The 21512-nt window shown below is 25.9% G+C and overlaps 1 protein-coding gene across 7 annotated transcripts in view; it reads right to left on the bottom strand.

Moving 5' to 3' along the window:
* The window catches only part of LOC111639394, a 43800-nt gene extending 22502 nt beyond the window's left edge, over nt 1-21298 (bottom strand). Inside the window, exons 1-2 of one of the 7 annotated variants that reach the window (XM_023385275.1) lie at nt 21103-21298; nt 4812-5264 (exon numbers count right to left, since the gene is read on the bottom strand). In XM_023385275.1, the coding sequence (XP_023241043.1) occupies nt 4812-5264 (453 nt within the window). In that variant the 5' untranslated portion in view covers nt 21103-21298. Of the gene's footprint in view, nt 1-4811; nt 5265-5369; nt 5413-5440; nt 5562-13438; nt 13632-17372; nt 17571-18623; nt 19298-19816; nt 19931-21102 lie in introns of those variants that run through there. The other 6 variants (XM_023385273.1, XM_023385271.1, XM_023385270.1 and 3 more) reach the window with 6 other exon arrangements.
* Nucleotides 21299-21512: the final 214 nt, after the last annotated feature.

Below are 21512 nucleotides of genomic sequence, written 5' to 3'. Positions count from 1 at the left end.
AACTTCGCAACTAGGTGCATTATTGTTATTGTTTATCGTTACACCAAGATAATCACCTTATGTACTGTGTACAGTTAGCCTTGTTAGTTATTATGCAAACGAAACCCGGAAAAATATCATTCCGGCCATTTTTTTCCGCATCATTATTGTCCCATTATAAATTTCGGTTTAGTTGCTGTTGTAAAACGGGGGATTACTTTTGCTTGATGTTTTTTAATACTACTGATAAAGCGGTAGCGAGTAGATGATGTGGGAGAGTCAAAAACTCCCGCACACCAGTCACGCCGCCGACAGAAAATATTTATCTGTCTTCTCTACGTCTGATAAATGCCGGATTTCACGTTCTGACCCACTTCGTTGTACATCTCTGTACAATTGTTACAAGTGCATTCGAAATTCCCCTCCGTGTAGTCCAACCAGAAATAAAAATACTGTGTGAACGCTGGCTCTGAGAATTTGCCCTTTGCAACTAGGATTTTCTTGAATATTTTTAATAAGAATTCTTCAATTTTCAATAAAGTTTGGATTTTTTGCAATTATAATCGTTGTAATCTGAAGATTTCCAATGAAAATTTCGGATTTCACTAGAAATCCTCGAATTACTTAAAGATTTTTGATTCCAATCGCAAAAAAAAATCCAAAACCTTAATCAATAAAATCTAAGAATTCTTATATATAAGGCCTTTAAAAAATAAAAATCTTTATAATATTATAATACTTTTTAAATCTTTAAATATCAAAAATTCTTCTGAGAAGGCTTCTAGAATTTCTTTAAGATATCTAAAACCTTAATTCAGAAAATTTAATCCCAATGTTTATTTAAAGATACCGAAAGTACCCACAGAAAATCTCGGATTACAATGGTTCTAACACGGAAAATTCCGAACAACAGAATTCTGGTCAATAAAATCCTTATAAAATAAAAGTCTTTCTAAGAATTTTCCAGTAAATCTAACAAGAGAATTCTTTGTAAATCTTCAATCTTCAAAAATCTCTCATTTAACTCGTCTTAAATCTTCCATATTAAAAGATTTCTTGGTACTCGTGAAATTCTTGATCATTATAGATCAAGAATTTCACGAATACTTACTTTTAATTAAGAAGACTCTTCCGATTAATGAGATTTAACAAATTAAGGAAGTTAAATATTAAACAACCTTTCTAATTTAAGAGAATCTTACTTGTTAACGGAGGTCATTCATAAATTTTCATGTGTTAAGAGAATGGTTAATTTAATCGCTCGAGCATACGTTTGTAATTTATGCAATATTTAAGAATTTTTATATTAATTAACAGAATTAACACAAACTGAACCTAAATACATTCAAACCTGTAAACAACGGCCACTGAAGAGAACATAAAAAAAGAAAAATGGCCGCAATTTAGAGGTGTTCATTATTAAAGATTCGAATTTTAAAAAGAGAAATTTATATTTTACTAAAACTTCAACACCACGTCATATAAAACGAGATTTTCTAACATTTTACTGAAAATCAATGTTAAATTTAAATTAATGGGCATCGAGAATAAAAATCTCAAACCGACACCATTATTACAGTGCCGCCATCTACAGTTTATTTTTGTAAATAATCCAATCCACCATAAGTTGTTTCTAAAGATAAAGTTTAACTAAGCAATTATGTTTAAAAAAAAAAAAAAGTAATAATAATAAATAACAACGTAACAAAAATTGTATAACAAACTCCTTAATAAGTTTAACTGGTGCAACCAAGTTATTTTATTTTATTATTATTATTATTTTTTTATTCATTTCTTTTTCTTAGGTAGTAAAGGACATTGCCCTTCGCAAGACTGTTCATCATTGATGTCTTTCCGTGTGTCTGTCTGGATAATTTCGACAATTGCCGATGTCCTTGTAAGTGAAGAAAATCGCTCTCAATTAGATTCAAACAATAACAATTCCAGGCAGTGTTAGATCCATTTTCTAAATTTAGACACCGGGGAAAAGAGGAAAAACAAAAAAAAAAAAGTACTCTTTAATTTTTATTAATTTATCATGTACACATTCTATCGTGGTGCAACACAGCATCATTTTTTCCTCCCTTTAAAACTATTATTCTCCCTTTGATCTAACGACGTGCGAATTGTATGTTGTACAGGAGAAGTAGATTTACTGTTTGTCACGCCGTAATTGTACAAATAATCCAATTAAAGCGTTTACTGGCCAATGGAGTAGAACAAATTGCCTTAAAGATGGAGACATTTTTTTTTTCCTTTTTGTTTTTGGGTAGAGCAATTTCCGGATAAATCTTTAAATATAAAACAGGTAGCGAGCAAACGTAGTTTCGCGTAAATGCAATTATGAAAAGTTAAATTTATAGTTTCACTAAGTGTAAATGGTTAAAGTATTAAAGGTCTTAAATCAGTGATGAACACGGGTTACTTTATATGAATTTCGTAGCTGAAGAGATGCGAGTTGCCAATACTAAATCTTCATCCAATTATCAAAAAGTGAAGCATTTCATGCCAAATCAATCAATTCTTTACAATATTCTTTAGATTAAAAGTGGAATTCGCAATTTATGAAGGCCACCAGTGGCTCAGTGAAAATATCGAACACTGGAAGTCAGCGGCGCGTTATTCTATGGGCAAAAAGGGCAACCAATCTTTTATAAATTTATTACTGTAGTAAGAATATCGAAATTTAAATTTGGTGTCATATCTGAAGATCCTACATTGCCGGTGTGGCGCAGCACAGAACTTAACTAAAACCCTTCAGAGGTCGGGTTAAAAAAAACGAACCAGGAAACTGGAGGATATCCCCCAAAGAGTTTCCCCGAAGAAAAATGTCTTAAGTCAACACTGTATTATACAAGGGACCCCTGATTCAAATTTGTGCACCACTACTGGAAGTTGGTTCCGGGTTCGAACCTCAACACGGGTTGGCCACGTGGAGATTTCCAGGTTTTCTTCGCGTGTCTAACACCTAAATAGGAGCTTTCCCTTGTTGGATGGTGCAGCTGTAACGTTGCCTCATTCCGTCAATCTAATCCAATCCAATTTATGAAAATTAAAATTTATTCAGAGCAAAAATTCAAATAGTGAAGATGAAATAGGAAAAAAAAAGACAAGATTATTTAGGTTCCAGCAGTCATAAGAAACATTTAACTAACTGGAATCTGGAGCTTCTAGATTTAAACGAGTTTAAGCGAGTTTAAACTAGAAGCTCCAGATTCCAGTTAATGTTCAGAGAATGAAAAGGGGAGTGTTAATGGAAATGTTAGAATTCCACAGTGGGAGTGCTGAAATCTCTCATTAAGAGTGTTGAAAATTGGATCAGCTAGTTTTATTCTGATCTAAACTAAGATCAGATCAACTTAAATGGAAAAAATCTGGACTGAAATATTTAGGTTCCTAATGATTTACAGACAATTTGCATGTTGAAATTTCAGAGCAAAATATTATAATATAAATTAGGAATGAATAACATCACTCAATACGAATATTTTTCATAGTAAAAGTAGATCAACTAGATTATAAACGATGCCAAACAAGATTTGATAAATCGGATAGAATTATAAAACAAAAAATATATTTACAGGTCTTATCTAAATCGTGATTTTGATAATTCAAATATGGTTAAGTTCTCGAAATTTAATAAATTACAACGGAATTCCAAGAAATAATTACATAAATTAAGTTATAAAGATACTAAATCATAAATTTGAATAATAAAAAGGTTGGAGTGTATTATTATTATTATTATTCAAGTGTCTTCAAGTACACGGATAAAAAATAAAAATTAAAATAAATTTTCTTATACTAAGATGAATTATAAGATTTGAGAAAATTTAAATAAAACATCAAAATTTTTATTTTAAAAACTAGTGACAGCAACGTGCTTAAGCTTATCTGATTAGAAATAATTTAAAGAACAGCAAGCATGAAGACACATTCTGAAACCAGAGGAATAAATACTTTATGACAGTAATAAAATATTTCAAAATTAATTAGAAACAGTCAAAACTTTAGAGTGAAGAACTTCTTTCAACAAAATGATGTCAGGGTCGATAAGAAGTGCTGACTTCCTGCTCTTTTAATTCAGACAAACCTTGGAAATAAAAAATATATCTCACTCGTACATTATTCAAATAATACTTTATGAATAAAGGGCTGTTACTCCTAAAATATTAAAAAAAAGAAAAGCATATTATCTAATAAATGATATCCTTATTTTATTCAGTATCATTATGCTCGAGTTATTAAAATCGGTAATTAATCTTTACTGCAATTATTGAATACAATGGGGAAGAGTCAAGGACAATGCATGCTCCATTAAAAAAAAAAAAGGTCTTCAAATAAATCTGCAAACAAAAGCAAAATTTGTGTAACATAACCTAAGAGGATTAAAATTTAATTAATGAAAAATAATATAATGCTTTAAACAACAACACAGAAGAATTATGAAGCTGAAGACTTGAGTAAAGAGGGAGGAAAGTTTGACAAAGTTGAATTCCCGCATTTAGGTACGCCATTCATTTTTTTTTTTCACTTCCAGATATTTATTCTTTAATTCTTAGAGAAACAAACCAAGTGGGCGGACAGTTGATTAAGAACAGAGGTTGATAAAACATGTCTTAAGAGGTTTAAGAAGGATGAACAGACAGAAGCCAACAAGAAACAAAAACCTGTCAACATTTGTGGCATTCCTAGCTCATGTACGATACTTAAACTTATAAAAGCCAGTTAAAGTTATAGAGATTAAAGTTAAGTGTTTGTGTAATTAAAACTGACACATATTTCTATAATTATTATAGATTAAAAATATATATATAAAAAAAAACACTTACTTGAGTTTCTTGAATTTGAGCATATTTTACAGTAACAGCATCGTCGTGTAAGTTAACAGATTTTGAACAGGCAACATTTAAAGGAGACGATTGTTCCATTATGTAACAACAAGCGAGTTGTAAGTGAGAGTGATCTTGACACTGAATCTCTCCCATTTCTATAGTCGACTGCACTTGCTCTATACCCATATTACAAACGTCAATCATGTGATGACAAGAATCTACTTTCTCAAATATCTGGGATGAAGGGCTCACATTTTCCTTTAAATTTTCATAAGAACTTTCTTCGTGTGATGAGTTTTTGATTTGCTGTCCTTGATGATCATCATCTAACCGCTCTTCCGTTCGTTCTCTTGACTTGCCTTCATATTTCTTCACGTCTTGTGTCTCCTCCTCTATTTTCATACGAACTATAGGGAGCTGTACTGTTGTTACATCACTTTCTGCATCCATCTAGATTTGAAAAAAAGAATACAATGCAATATTATACATTATATCAATTCAGGAAGTATAAGTAAGGTTAGAATAAGGTTCAAGCTCCATTATAGTTAAACTTACTTAACGCTGAAAAAAACCAAGCAGGTGTTAATTAACGCTTAAAAAATCATCTTAAGTTAAGTAATGCCTACCCTTTTTTTTCTATAAAACGAGCAAGGACAACCATTTTCCATTTTATAAACCGTGCACACTGCTATAATCTTAGTTTTCAGTGTCAAATTTTACTTATTAACTGCACTAAAATGTGATAGTTTTGAAATGTAATAGCACTGCTGGATTAATTAAAATTTTAAAAAATAGCTCGTTAAAAATTAAATTATGCAACTCAATAGAGAAAAAAAAACTTTATATAATTAGTTATAAAAATTAATTATGTTCGCTTTTGTATCACGAAATTGTATTGATTTATCGACTCTATCAGCGCCCGGAGCAATATTATGAATAAGATTATAATCAACCATTTTTAAATAGAATATAATTTATAAATATTAAAATTAATTTTTCGAATCAAGATTCTTCATTAAATAACCGTAACTTTTGCCTGTATAACATAATTAATAAAAATAAAATATATATAATCTTAGTCACGCATGTAAAAGGAAAAACAACTGCATTAAGTCACAGAAAACGAGGAGAAATGCAATGCAATCTTTAGATAAAAATGGAGAAAGTCAATTTGTCATCGGTTAAGTGACAGTGGACAAGAAGTGGGCTCCGTTCAGCCGGCCTGTCACATTGCCCATTCACAACAAAATTTAGTTCTGTTTCTTTCTAAAAATAGACTACAAGTACTTAACTCATTTACTTCCTTAATTCTTGATCATGACCCAGATTTTTCTAAGCTGTCATCAGTCAATAATCCATTAATAAGTTGAGAGAAAGAAAGAAAGGAAAAAAAAAACCTTAATGCTTTGTGTAAATAGATTTTCAGTACTCAAAAGTTCAAAGAGGAAAAACTGCAATTTATTTTTAAACTTTATAGCCTGAAAAACTAAGACGAAAGTCACATTTTCCCCATCAAAGTTAAGAGTTTTTTAATTGTATGGAATTTTGTGTTTATTTTTAAATAAAATAACAAAGAATAATTAAATATTAACTACTTTATCTGTTTTAATTGAAATTTGTTATGTTTTCGCAATGGTTGACATAAAGCTCTTTTGTATGCATCTCAAGGTTTTCTGCGAGATGTGGAAAGTATGGTGATTATGCAATGTTATCGGTTTCCATCTAGAACCATAAATATTAAATGATGCCAATGGAAAAATATTCAATTTTCATCTGGAAAGAATAAGGTATCGTTAACAATAATAAAAGAATTAAATTGATGAAATAGTTAATTCTTAAATTACAACTTCTGCTTAATATATCTTTGTGTCCTCCAATCTATCATAAAAGAGGTAATTCAAATCGTAACTTTGAGTGGAATATGCTTTCTTTTCGATTTTAAAACAGGAAGTATTGAAAAATGAAAGATTTGTATGCAGATCTAACAACATATCCGGTTACTTTCTTGATAAATTTATGTTTCTAAAAATTTATATTCACTTTTACTTCCTCTTTTGGCTTATTTTTGTGAAAAAAATTGTTTTTCAAGAAAAGAACAGCTAAAAAACAAAAATTTCTACATCATAATCTTGAAAAATGAGTTGTTTAATCTTCTTTTTTTCCTTTTTTACAAGAAAAAGTCAATTTTGATTTATATTTCCTACTCAGTTTGTTTTTATAATACTTTTAAATGAGATAATTTCTATTTGAGAAAAAAATATGAATCACCTTTCAATAATTTATTTTTGATACAATCCAATCAATACACTAGAAAATGTAATCAAACAACAAAAATCTACAAGTTAAATTAGATAATCCCTCAGTATAAATTAATAAACAAATGACAAGTTCCATTTATTTTTCATAAATTTTTTAAAAAATGTATAATAAATACAAGAAAAATATAAATTAATTTTACAGGAATTCTCCAAAATCATCCTCACACTTCTTACAAAAAATTTAATAAATTTGGAAAATAATCATGTTGGATCAAACTATAATAAATTATATAAAATTACAATTAATATACAAATACTCTTATTATATAACATTTTATTATATACTAAGAAAGTGTGATCAATTAATATAAGCTATAACAGTATAAAAATACTGTTATAACTTATATTACACAGAGTGATCATAATTAAAGAGTAAATGTTCAGAGCTCTATCTAAAAAAAAAACTATTGGGCAAATCTCAACCAAATTTGGTATAGGGGAGACCGGGGCAAGATCGGCATGTTAAGCTTTACTTAAATTTTGTGTAATAAATACTGCTGTAAACTGAAAAAAAAGCTTTGCACATTGTCTATTGGAATGTTACCTTACTATAGAACTGGTTAAAATCAGTTTGGAAATAAAAATAATTAAAATAATTACAACTTTACAAGAAGAGAGAAATTGACGAAGTTGCCCCGGGTATAGGGGCAAGATCGGCAACTTCTCTCTTTTTGTAAAGTTGTAATTATTTTAATTATTTTTATTAAAGTTGCCCCTGGTATAGGGGCAACAGTAATGGGGCAAGATAGGCACGTATATAAAATTATGTTATTAACAATGTATAAGTTGGAATTCACTATTAAAACAAAGAAATACAAATCCAACACCCATTTAATATTATTACAACGAAATGCAAGTTCAAAGACATATATACATGAATAACAAATGCAAACATGTTTTCATTTATCATCTGTTTGATTTTTATCCTTTGCTTCTAATGTGGCTTTATGTTGCCGATCTTACCCCGCTAGTCATGATTTCGAAACATTAAGTACAACCCTGAGAACAGAATGCCAAGCCACGATCTGGCCACGTGAATAAGTTGAAGTTACATCCTTCTAACAGGAAAAGTAACTTTCGTTATCATGGAATTATAACAAAACCTGCCAATTCAATATAAATGGAAAAAAAATATTATATGGAATTGAACGAAAATGAAAATTTGCTTGATAATTCAACTACGCTTGTTGGAGAACAATAAAAACACTACACTCAACAAGCCACCAATAAAACTCAACTGCCTAACCTATAACCAAAGTCTCCTTTTAATTTGTTTTTAAAAAAAAGCGCTTGACAAACTTGCCCCGCATGCCGAAGTTGCCCCGGTCTCCCCTACAAACTCTGGTAAGTATGCTGTATTGATTTTTGGAAAAAATTTTACTTTAAAATTGAGCCACTAGGCAAAATTTAGCGCTGCTGTTCTAACGAATTTCGGACATAAAAGGAGTTGTAATTTAAATAAAATTATTGCACTTAGTTCCCGAAATTCATTAGAAAACGTATGTAATATCAGTATGCACATTAAGGGGACAGCGGCGCTAAATTTCGCCCTAACGACTAAACTTAAGAAAAACTTTTCCCCAAAAATTGAAACCACATACTCAAGTCAATATATAAACCAAATTTAGTTAAGATTTGCCATTAGTTCTTTCTATAGAAAGCTCTGAACACCTAATCTTTAATTATGATCAACCTGCATGTAATCTGGTAGAGATGAACAAAAATATGATCATCATCATCCAAGAATCAATGAAAATGTACAATCAAAATATTACTGACAAATTTGGATAGCAAATATCAAACCTAACATAAAAATAATGTGATTTAATATTTAAAAAATAATTAACTTTTTCCATATATTAACTTAATATNAAAGTTTCTCTAGAAATTCTGTTATTTATACAAATACTTTAAAATTTTTTTAATATTTTAATTAAAAAATTTATATTATTATTTTATTTTTTGTTATTCTACAAGATTAGTTCATTAGTGAATAATTAAATTTAATAGAAAATTAGTGTTGTAAAATTGTGTAAAGTAAAATTCTATGAAAAATTGGATGTATTTGGACCTTGCCAAAGAATTGTTTCTTTTATACTTTTTTAAAAATAAGTTGAACAGAAACACGGAATTTTATGGAAAAAAAAAAGTATGTTGACAGACTATTTATGTGGAAATGGATATTTTTCTTTAACACTGTGTAAGAATATTCCTCCAGGAATAATATTTTCTCTAGTGTGAAACTTTTTTTACAACTTTCAAAATTTTTCATAGAATTGTAAATGCTAAAAAAAAAAAAAAATCTAATTTAAAAACTTAAGATAAAGTGAAAACTGTATAAAATAAAAATTATTATTATTATTATAAATATTTCATACAAACATATTTATAAAAGGTATAAGGGATGATAAAATCAATATATTAAAATTAATATATTTATTAATTATTATTAATTGATGATTAAATGTTTTTATAAAAATATTATTGTCATAATTTTTAACTAATTAATTATTTAATTTTAACTTGTTAAACTTAATATTTTATGAACAAGTTATTTAAATCTGTTTTATGTTAAACAACATTAACTAATCATAAAATAGCAAGATATTTTGTTTAGTAGAAGCTATCAAAAAAACTTGATTATTATTCTAAAAGTTTTAAGTCATTGTTTAAGAATTATGCAAATATATATTTGCATTTTAATACATATTCAAAATCCAATTTTTTTTTTCCTTCAAAAATTATAAGTTCAGATTGCCTAAACTCTCATAAATAAATATATAAAAAATTATAAACAAATGCACTATAATTGGCTTAAACATATTGACCATTAGTTTTTTTTTATTTTTAACAATATATTAATTTTAGACTATTAATTAGAATTAAATAATGCTTGCCTTTATATATATAACCAGACTTTTCTTAAATTTTAATTTTCTTCCTGTTAGATTGCTTTCTACAAAACACTTTCTAAAGTATTTTATTACATACATATTACAATAAATCACAATTAATCTAGCTTTTATGTATATAACTTCCTCATTTCTTACACTATGTATTCATAAACTATAAGAACATTAAAGTTGATGGAGCATCTAGATCATTAAATATTAGAATCAAGTTTCTATAGTGCTAAACAACATCCATTTACTGAAACAAAATATCTAATGAAGATATACATAGAGAAAGAAATTAAAAATGATCATAAATCATTTTAATATGAAAGTAAATAAGTCTTTTCACATTTCTTAACCTGAAAATATTTAGTTTACTTTATATTCTTTGATGACACCATCTTATTCACGATGTAATTTCTTTTCATCATTTATAATTATAATTTTAAATTATTGGAATCACTAAGGGACTGTACTTTTGTTTTATTTAATTGCAAACTTCTATTTGTTTTGTAGTTACTCATGTTGTTACTTGCAAAATTGCAAGATTTCTATTAATAAATAATTCATAAAGTTAACTCTATCAATAACCTAATTTAACTACATAAATTATTATTTTATTTTTTGTTATTCTACAAGATTAGTTCATTAGTGAATAATTAAATTTAATAGAAAATTAGTGTTGTAAAATTGTGTAAAGTAAAATTCTATGAAAAATTGGATGTATTTGGACCTTGCCAAAGAATTGTTTCTTTTATACTTTTTTAAAAATAAGTTGAACAGAAACACGGAATTTTATGGAAAAAAAAAAGTATGTTGACAGACTATTTATGTGGAAATGGATATTTTTCTTTAACACNCAAATATGTAACAATTCACTTCTTCAATCTTGTAAATATTCTTGAATGAAAATAAAATTTTCTAGAACTATTTATAAATCAAAATTCTATAAACACCTCAAAAAAAAAAAAAAAATCTGATTTAATATAAGTGAACAGCATAGAAGAGAAAATCAATACAAGTAACATCAAAATTCAAATAATAAACAGTACTTCCATTAAGATATTAAACAGCTTTAATATTTCTTGTCAAAGATAAATAAATAAAAATGTAGTAAATGATAAATCCAAATGTCAAGATAAAATGTCAAAATGTAAAAAGAAATATCAAAGGTAATTGATGAAACAAACAATTTATTTACAAAAAAGTTATTTTAAAAAAATATTCACAGATCTTTATAATACAATTTAAAAATATTTTTCTATGTTCAACAATAAATTATTTTATTTTTTAGTTTAACAAAAAAAAAAAAGAAAGGAAATTAAGTATTATTATTTTCTCTCAAATTAATATAAATCTTACATTTATTTGTATAAAAGATGAAAGATTATTTTAAGTAAACACAAAAAGTAATAAAATATTTCTATTATAAAATTCTAATTTTACTTTCTAATCTCATTATCTTAAAGTATATCATATTTGCAAGAATAAATATTTATTCAGAAAATAAAATTACTTATTCAAGTGAGAATGTCTTAGAAATAAAAGTTTCTCTAGAAATTCTGTTATTTATACAAATACTTTAAAATTTTTTTTAATATTTTANATTTTATGGAAAAAAAAAAGTATGTTGACAGACTATTTATGTGGAAATGGATATTTTTCTTTAACACTGTGTAAGAATATTCCTCCAGGAATAATATTTTCTCTAGTGTGAAACTTTTTTTACAACTTTCAAAATTTTTCATAGAATTGTAAATGCTAAAAAAAAAAAAAAATCTAATTTAAAAACTTAAGATAAAGTGAAAACTGTATAAAATAAAAATTATTATTATTATTATAAATATTTCATACAAACATATTTATAAAAGGTATAAGGGATGATAAAATCAATATATTAAAATTAATATATTTATTAATTATTATTAATTGATGATTAAATGTTTTTATAAAAATATTATTGTCATAATTTTTAACTAATTAATTATTTAATTTTAACTTGTTAAACTTAATATTTTATGAACAAGTTATTTAAATCTGTTTTATGTTAAACAACATTAACTAATCATAAAATAGCAAGATATTTTGTTTAGTAGAAGCTATCAAAAAAACTTGATTATTATTCTAAAAGTTTTAAGTCATTGTTTAAGAATTATGCAAATATATATTTGCATTTTAATACATATTCAAAATCCAATTTTTTTTTTCCTTCAAAAATTATAAGTTCAGATTGCCTAAACTCTCATAAATAAATATATAAAAAATTATAAACAAATGCACTATAATTGGCTTAAACATATTGACCATTAGTTTTTTTTTATTTTTAACAATATATTAATTTTAGACTATTAATTAGAATTAAATAATGCTTGCCTTTATATATATAACCAGACTTTTCTTAAATTTTAATTTTCTTCCTGTTAGATTGCTTTCTACAAAACACTTTCTAAAGTATTTTATTACATACATATTACAATAAATCACAATTAATCTAGCTTTTATGTATATAACTTCCTCATTTCTTACACTATGTATTCATAAACTATAAGAACATTAAAGTTGATGGAGCATCTAGATCATTAAATATTAGAATCAAGTTTCTATAGTGCTAAACAACATCCATTTACTGAAACAAAATATCTAATGAAGATATACATAGAGAAAGAAATTAAAAATGATCATAAATCATTTTAATATGAAAGTAAATAAGTCTTTTCACATTTCTTAACCTGAAAATATTTAGTTTACTTTATATTCTTTGATGACACCATCTTATTCACGATGTAATTTCTTTTCATCATTTATAATTATAATTTTAAATTATTGGAATCACTAAGGGACTGTACTTTTGTTTTATTTAATTGCAAACTTCTATTTGTTTTGTAGTTACTCATGTTGTTACTTGCAAAATTGCAAGATTTCTATTAATAAATAATTCATAAAGTTAACTCTATCAATAACCTAATTTAACTACATAAATTATTATTTTATTTTAATATACAATCTTTTAATTGATATATAAATATATTATACTTACAAATAACTATTTTAAAATATTTTACTGATATTTATATATAAATAATGAATATTTGTTGTTTTAAAACATTAAAAATGATTGTATATATTTTTCAGATTGCTTTATAAAGAGAAAAAACAAAATTTAAAAGTTTATAAATTATAAAATTATAATTAAAAAAAAATTGTAAGAAATTATAATTAAAAAGTTTACAAATATAAATTACACATAAAAATTAAATTACTACTGTATTAATTAACTTAGAACTACAAAAACTCTATTAACAAATCTAATGTTAAGTTAGAAAATAAATAAATTCCTGTTTTCTGTTAACTTATAAATAAAAGAATAATTTTTTTTTAAATAAATATTTCATTAAAGTATCTATATTTATACCTGAAAATATTAAAAATATCAAAGGAAGCAAAGAAAAATCCTATGATCCAGTTAATCCAATATGAATATTACACAACGGTATTTTCTAAAGGTAGCAACACTTCTATCTGGAGATATGCAGTTCGACTGTTTCCAAGGCAACCTGAGATGCGGATGATGTCGACTGTAGATGAAAGAGTTTGCGCAAAAGAACATTCACTACAACCAAAACGGAAAAAACTAATCATAAGAACAAAATTTTTTGTTTTTCAAAAGAAAAATATCTACAAATCTTTTATTTCAATTCAATTACACACACACACACACACAAAAACATTGTTAGTTTAACTTTCACCAAATACAAGCAAACATTCACGAATTGTTTACTATTTTATTATACTATCTTCAATAAAAAAAATCATAGATAATATCAATGGAATTCTGATTAATTATTATTATGTTTTTAAATTGGCTTTATAAGGATATTTCCAGTTAGAATTTGTCAAAGTGCCAACTTTAGAAAGAACTTCGTGACTCAATTAATCTTCAGCGAATTGTACAAACTTTTAAAAAGTTAGACGGTGAAATGCCAAACAGTGTGAAAAAAAAGGAACACTAATGGTTCAGATACCTATGACGTAGCATACTTTAAAGCATTTTTAAAGTCAGATTTGACAGTCGTTAAGAGCTTACGACCTACTTCATAGTATAATGGTGCTCTCTTTTCATTTTTACGTATCTTTTGTACTTTAAATGATATACATTCATTAATATAATTAATGCAAATATCCAAGTTACATTTAATGTTAAAATTAATAAAAATAATAAATAAGGTTAGTTATAATAATAATAATAATAATAAGTGAATTGGTGTAATGAGGCAAAGACGGTTTTACAGGAGTTAGTGTTTATGTTAATGCTTTAAAACGTATAAATATTAGAAATTAAAAAGCATTGATTCGATCATATCTTATAATTTTTACGTTAAAAATATTAATTCAGTGAATTTTAATACATTTAAGAATAGTATAAACGACATTACTTTTGACGAGAAATTTTAGCTATTTAAGTAATAAAATTAAGTCTTGTCCTGTGAAAATCTTAGAAGTTAAGCATATGTTTCTTTAACGAGATGTATTTAACACGGAAATGCTAAATTACTATCAGCTAAATGGAATGTTCCGAGTAGCGTGGACATGTGAACCGTCAACCCAGCCCTCTAGAGATAAAAAGAGGGTGATTGACCCAAAGTTGAAAGGTCGAGTAGATCGGGGAGCGGCAATGAGGAGAAGTTAGCCTGGGGCAAACTAACACATTCAACAACGCCTGCTGAGAATCACGTTGTATCTCCTCCCTCTCTATAAACTAAAGCAGAAGAGAAACCGCTAAAATTTCATTCTTTCTTTAAAAAATATTTGAAGTTTTCCGGTTAATTTTGTCAATATTATATTAAGAGACGATGATACAAATATTTAAGACATCAATAATGGCCTGCGGGTATTGATAATCCAGTAATAATAACACACGTCAGCATCTCACACTTCGTGTAGAAAAAAAGGAAGACAAGTTTAACGTGTTTAGAATTTTAATATGTCCACATACTAGTTTTTTTTTTATTTTTTTATTTTTAACTAGAGTGATCTTAATCTGAAAACCAATTGATCTTTTTTTGTTTTGCATTCATATTCATTAGCAAATACGATGCTTGAGAATACAGAAAATTTCTCAGCTTATTACCAGAGATGTAGATAAAGTAACCAATTTGTCCTCTTGTTTAAACTTATTGAAAAATATCTAAAAACATGTTGTATCAATAACTAATACACATTGTTTTTTTTTGTTCTAACAATTTAGCATTAGTATTTATAACTTAAGACAAAACCAGAAGCTTCTGTGAGTCTAGTTATCTTTATTGCTTGTAGCTTTTAGTATTTCCTCCCCTCTAAAATATTGCAAAAATGTTCACTGATTAGAATCTTTCTCATAATAAATTTGGCAAGAACTTCTTGTATGTTTTTTACTCAAATTCTTATACCTTTTAAAATGTAAAGCAGTTCAGTGATCCACTATTCTCAAGCATATCAAAACATTTAAATAAATAAGGTTAGTACAAGATGTTATACCTTAATACAAGATAGGATAACATCTATATTGTAAACTTACTGTAGTTATCTTCTTTAAAATGATCTTTTTCATTGCCATAATAACTAATTTCCCACGAGTAGAATGTAGGATAGTTTTAACAAGATAACTTAAGGCTATTTGTACTCATATTAAGCAGTCTAGCTAGTTTTATATAATGATAATGATGTAAATAATCCAGTTTGCAACATAATTCTCTAGCTTTTTTTCATAATTTCTACAAACAATGATGTTTTTTCATTAACTTAATTAATTTTTAATCAATTAATTTGTATTGGTGTTTAAGAAAACTTCTTGAAATCCAGCAAAAATTTCTCATTTATCATAATTATTTTTCTTAAAAGTCAAAAATAGAAATTAAGAAGACAACATTTATTTTTGGAATGTTTATTTAAAGCATCATAGCTGCTTTCTAACCAATATTTTTTTTTCCAATGAATTCTAGAAATTCAGGAAGGAATTTCAGTGAAGTTTTTCCTATAAAATTTATATAAATTTCTAGAATATTGTATATAATTATTATTTCTTTAAATTTAAGTATAATAAAAGTTTTAAGTTTAAAATTATATATTTAACGGAGCTTACTGATGTTAAAAGCATTAAATTTAACACTAAAATCTGAATAATTTTAATGAAATAATTCTTTTAATTTAATGTTATGTTTATTTTCTATTTAGATTTTGTCAGTTTTTGGAAAATAGAAAATAAAATTTATAAGAAAACAGCATAAACAGTCCTTCCTATTATTATATTATTGTACTGCACTATTATTATCCTGTAAAGTTGACAAGAACTTGATTCACTACATCAATGAAGGTGTAGCAAGCATATAATAGCAAAGAACAACCCACTTTACAAACCATCAATTTGTTGTGCAGTGTTTGCCCTACATCATGTTGACTTCAGATGGCCTTTAGATATTCTAGACCAACTTTCAAAAATTGAGTTGATTCATCTTTGGAACAACCACCATTCATCTATTTTAGATCACATCATTAAACCAATACAATAATTAATAATCTAATTTAAAATATATAGGACTATATAAAAACGTTAAATATCCTAAACTTGATCTTTGACCTTCAACTCTACAAGGTCAGTCAGGTGAATTGATTGCCCATGCTGTAATAAATGGCTTAGGTTGATTTATAATAAATTGGATAGGTTCACAACTAGGAAAGTTAGTACTTAACTTTAAAAAAGAAATTATTATTAATGGATAAGGCAGGAAAATTGGATAGATCTGTCACTCCTTACAAAGTTTTCAAACAACTTTGTAAAATACAGGCTTTTTCAGGGAAAAAATTTCAGAAAATTGAAAATAAATAATATATTTCTTAAATTATAACTATAAAAATATAGTTTTAATGATTTATCAACTTAGTTTTTCTAACATATCTTTATTATTATTATTTTTTTTTATAATAAAAATTCCTTTAAAAATTAAGAAAAAAAATGGATTTATTTACATATTAAAATTTAATCTCAGGATATCTTTAAGTTGGTCTGGCTGAATGAAAGATCGAATTAAAAATAATTTAATGCTTTGGAGTATTTTATTTATAAAAAAGAAATCTTTTATATTTATATACTTCTTGATATATAATAAATTGTTATTTCCTTTTGGTTTATATCCTAACAAGTATCTAAAGTAAATTTTTTCTCTGGAATTAAAAGGATACTTAGTTCAATGGACCAATTTTCAAGCAAAATTAATATATTTTGCTCAAGAAACTTTTCAGTTTAAGAATTTATTTTTCTTAAAAGATGAATATTTTAAACATTTTTATGACATAAAAGATAATTCTCCTACCTGATTATTATTAAATTTCCAAAACTTTTTTAATATTAAAGCAAAAATGAACCATGCCATATTGATTGTTAGCAAATTTCTTGTGAATAATTCTGTCTTGAATCACATGTTTAATCACTGGTTTTCAAGAAAAATACAATGTGCTATCTTTAGAACCTCTTAAAGGAGCATGCGCTACAGTTCTTAAATATGTAGAAGATAAACTTAAAGAAAATAAAATTGCTTCCCTTTTCATTTTTTATTTTATTTTTTTATCATTGTTAAACAGCAAAGAATAAGCCATAATATTCTATATTCTATTCATACCTTATAATGAATAGACTAAATTGAAAATTATAATGTACTTTAAAACTCATTGTTCTAAATATTAAGATTTTTTTAATATAAATTTTTTAGTATGCAACATTTCAATTTATAAATATTCAGGTGTAGTTTCTACTTAAGAACAAAACTGATGTTATTTTATATTAAAAAAAAAAAAACTAATAAACCTGCTTATTTTAATTTTTCTCTTTTTCTAATGGTGTTCCCACACCACATAATTGTGTTGACATGAATGAAAAATTATCAGATCTTATCTACATCCATCAGAATACTAATTAATGTCTTTTCTCTTCATAATGGAATAACTACCTTTTCATCTTATATAATAGCAAAATGATAATTTTATGTTTATTAATGATAACACCTGGCTAAAATAGAGGGAATTAAGTATGTGAATATTTATCCTGAATTTTTTCTTTATTTTCCAAGTTGTGTCAGTTGTCCTGCCCAAGGCATGAATAATGTAAACAGGAATGTTATGTCTGGCATTAAACATATGTACAATTTCCCTATTATAAATTGATAGATTAATTGGTATGTAAGAAAGAAAAGTCATGTTTATTCTATACATTGAAAAATATGGTGAAGTTAGTAAGTTTGTTTAACAATCTTCATGTGTTTATATTTAGTAAAAAGTTTTATAATCCTTTACATCTTATAAAAATACAAAGCATATAAAGTTCAACAATTTATAAATAAAACATATTTCTTTTTAAAAAGAAAACTAATAAAATATTACTTTTTTTTATACTATAAAATAAACAAAACTAAACCTACTTTCCAGAATACAAACAGGAAGATACAATGATAAGAAGGATATTCTTACAAAACAAACTTATATCTAGGATATTTAATGAATGAAGAAAGGCTATAATTGTATATAAAGATAAGAAAACTAGTGTCATTCATTTGCAGACAGCAACCCACCTTTATTTCTAGAAATGGCACTCCTCTGGACACAATGTCTATACTAGACATTCAGGTTGGATCTGAGCCAATAGGCCAAACTTTCTACAGTTTATGAATATCATGACTCATCTGTTTATAAGTTAATTATTGTGATGATGTAATTGAAATACTTAGGTGTACTAGGTAAGCTAAGATTGTATACATTTTAAAGGTGTGATGTATCCTATTATACATATATATACATTAAAAAAATCTTTAATTTACAGTGTAATTTGCTGATTCATATTTAACCTTGAACAGATTTAATTAAGTTTTTTTTTATGTCCATAAAAGTCAAAAACCATGTAACTGTAGTAATATTTTCTTGTTTTTCACCTCTTCAATATCAACAGCTGATGTTTCTCCACCCAGGGGAACAAACTCCCTTTTATTCTTAGTTTAAAGGAGAAAAAAAATGTAGCGGAAAAAAAAATTCAATCCATCACAATCACGTGGTAGACCCTCAACTTATGAGTCCTTAACCTCTTCTGTGAGCCAAATATAGTAAAGCAGGTTCTTGGAAGTGGTCTCTTTCGATTTACTATCCGAAAAAAGATACAGTAAAGCTTGTAATTAGTTTAAATTTTTACTCTACTACAAAAATAACAATAAATATTTTTGCTTTATTTATATTTCGCACGTGGTCAGCTATCAAGATTCAAAATTATTATATCGATAATGCTTAACTGTGATTAGTTCATTCAAATTCAAATTGACCAATTAATAAAATATACGTTATTATTATTATTTAACAACCGATAGGTGGCGAAAAATTTAATTATTAATTTTAAATATATAATTATTTTATTTATAAAATTAATTTAAATCTTCAAAAATTACAAAAATAACACATAATTTAATAATAATAAACTTATTGTTACTATAAATACTAATTTCAATAACGAACGCGACTTGAGTCATATATCTTGCATCGAACAAGCGGCACGAATTTAAAAATAATTTTCCGTTGTATTAAACCAAACCGCATCTTTTTTGAATGCATTTCAATTAAGCATAACGTCTCTTATTTAAAATTTTAATTAATTTTCTCGAGCGCGATCATTTTAAATACAAGATATAATATCTAATTACAATAACAAGTCGAAAAATATTTCATAAAATTTAAACGAAAAAAAAAAAACAAGAATACAAATCACGAGAAGCGAATTTACTTTTAATTTTCTCTTATATCCTTCCATCAAATAACTCATTAAAGCGTTATCTAGGAAGATCAGATTTCTGGTTTTAAGGAAGATAATGTTATTGCTAAGGTTGTTTTCTCCACGCAGCAACCAGGTAGCTATAGGTAGTCTTCATTACAGGCACTCTGATTAAAAATTCCATTTAAAATCCCTAATTAAATTATATATAATTTTCATACCAAATAAACAATTTATGCACCACTCTCTTTTTAAAAAAAAAATATATATATAGAATAAATTTGGACCGATAGTTTATTTATTCAACAAATTTTAATAAAATTAAATGCCCGCTTATTATCTTCTACATAATAATAAGAAATTTAATTGGTTATTTTCTAAGTTAAAATGTTATTTTATTTAATATCTATTTTAATGCTGTATTAAAGTTTAAATATAGTTCCAAAAAAATTTTTTTCCTCTTTAAATATAATATTTAAAGTTGATTATAATTATTAAATTCTTCATTAAAATATACACTTAATGTAATTTTATTAAATTTTTATTACAAATAGAATTTATATTTTGTCTTTATTTTTAGTTTATTTAAATTAATTTTGCATTATATATAAATAAAAATAAATTTATGCACAATTTTTTTTTAATTTATTAAATACTGCTCTAATTTTATACAAAAGTGTACTTTAAAGTTAAATAAAAACAATTAAATCTTTTATGTTTATTTGTTTGAATTTTTATTTATGCATTAAATAAATATAAAATGGGATTTTATTTATAAAATAAATTCGAAAATTATTTAAGAATCTAAATTTTCATTTACTTATATTATTTTTTCTTTTAATAATTTTTATATTTATAAAATTTTACAGGGGGGGGGATTCTTATGTACAAGTTAAATTTGGCCGAGTTTTGATGTAGAAAAAGACTTTTTTTGGGCATTAAATATAGCTTAAGTTATGATTCAACTGGAAAATATAGCTATATAAAAACAAATGATCGATATATTTGTGAAAATGCTTTTGTTCTTTCCTTTTTTTTTTACTCTATTTTGCTAAATGGGTTTATCGATCATGTCTGTCAAAGCTACAGAATTGTATCTTTGACAAATGGATGCTGAAGATAAACGATGTCAATACAAGAAAATAAAAACATTTTCTTACAGAAATATCTTCTAAAGATAAAATTTAATATTAATTTATTATCGAAGAATAAGTTATTTTTTTTTTATCTTATTTTATTTATTTATTATACTTATTTATTTATATTTAAAATTTTTAAACTAGCTTCAACTTACTTACCTTTCGTTCCAACCGTTATCCGACTGTAGTAGTATTTGTAACAGATGAACTGAATCCAGCTGTCAAATTTCACTTTGGGAAACGGTCCTGCGATAAATTAAAGATGTTCGAAGCTTTGTATTAAGCTCGTTTTACTTCATTAAATTCTCATTGGAGAAAATTGTAGAAGAGTGGTGCTCCTTCCTGCTTATGTCCTCGCTCGCCACGAGTGGTACTGCAGTAATCATTGGTTCATTCTTGGCATTTCAACGACCACTTCCTTATTTACAACCAATTACTAACCGAAACAAATGAAAAATTAAAGGTTTTTAATGTCTTATATGTGAGAATCTCGCCCAGTTGTGCTGATTTTTCAACAGTGACGTGGCATTCCGACAAACATGTAATTTATTCTACAGATGCTGTTTACT

This window comes from Centruroides sculpturatus, unplaced genomic scaffold (genome assembly GCF_000671375.1).
Source record: "Centruroides sculpturatus isolate CEXI.00-Female unplaced genomic scaffold, Cexi_2.0 scaffold1380, whole genome shotgun sequence".
Taxonomy (NCBI): domain Eukaryota; kingdom Metazoa; phylum Arthropoda; class Arachnida; order Scorpiones; family Buthidae; genus Centruroides; species Centruroides sculpturatus.
The sequence above is the reverse complement of the archived record's forward strand: the minus strand, read 5'-3'. Positions and strand labels throughout refer to the sequence as shown.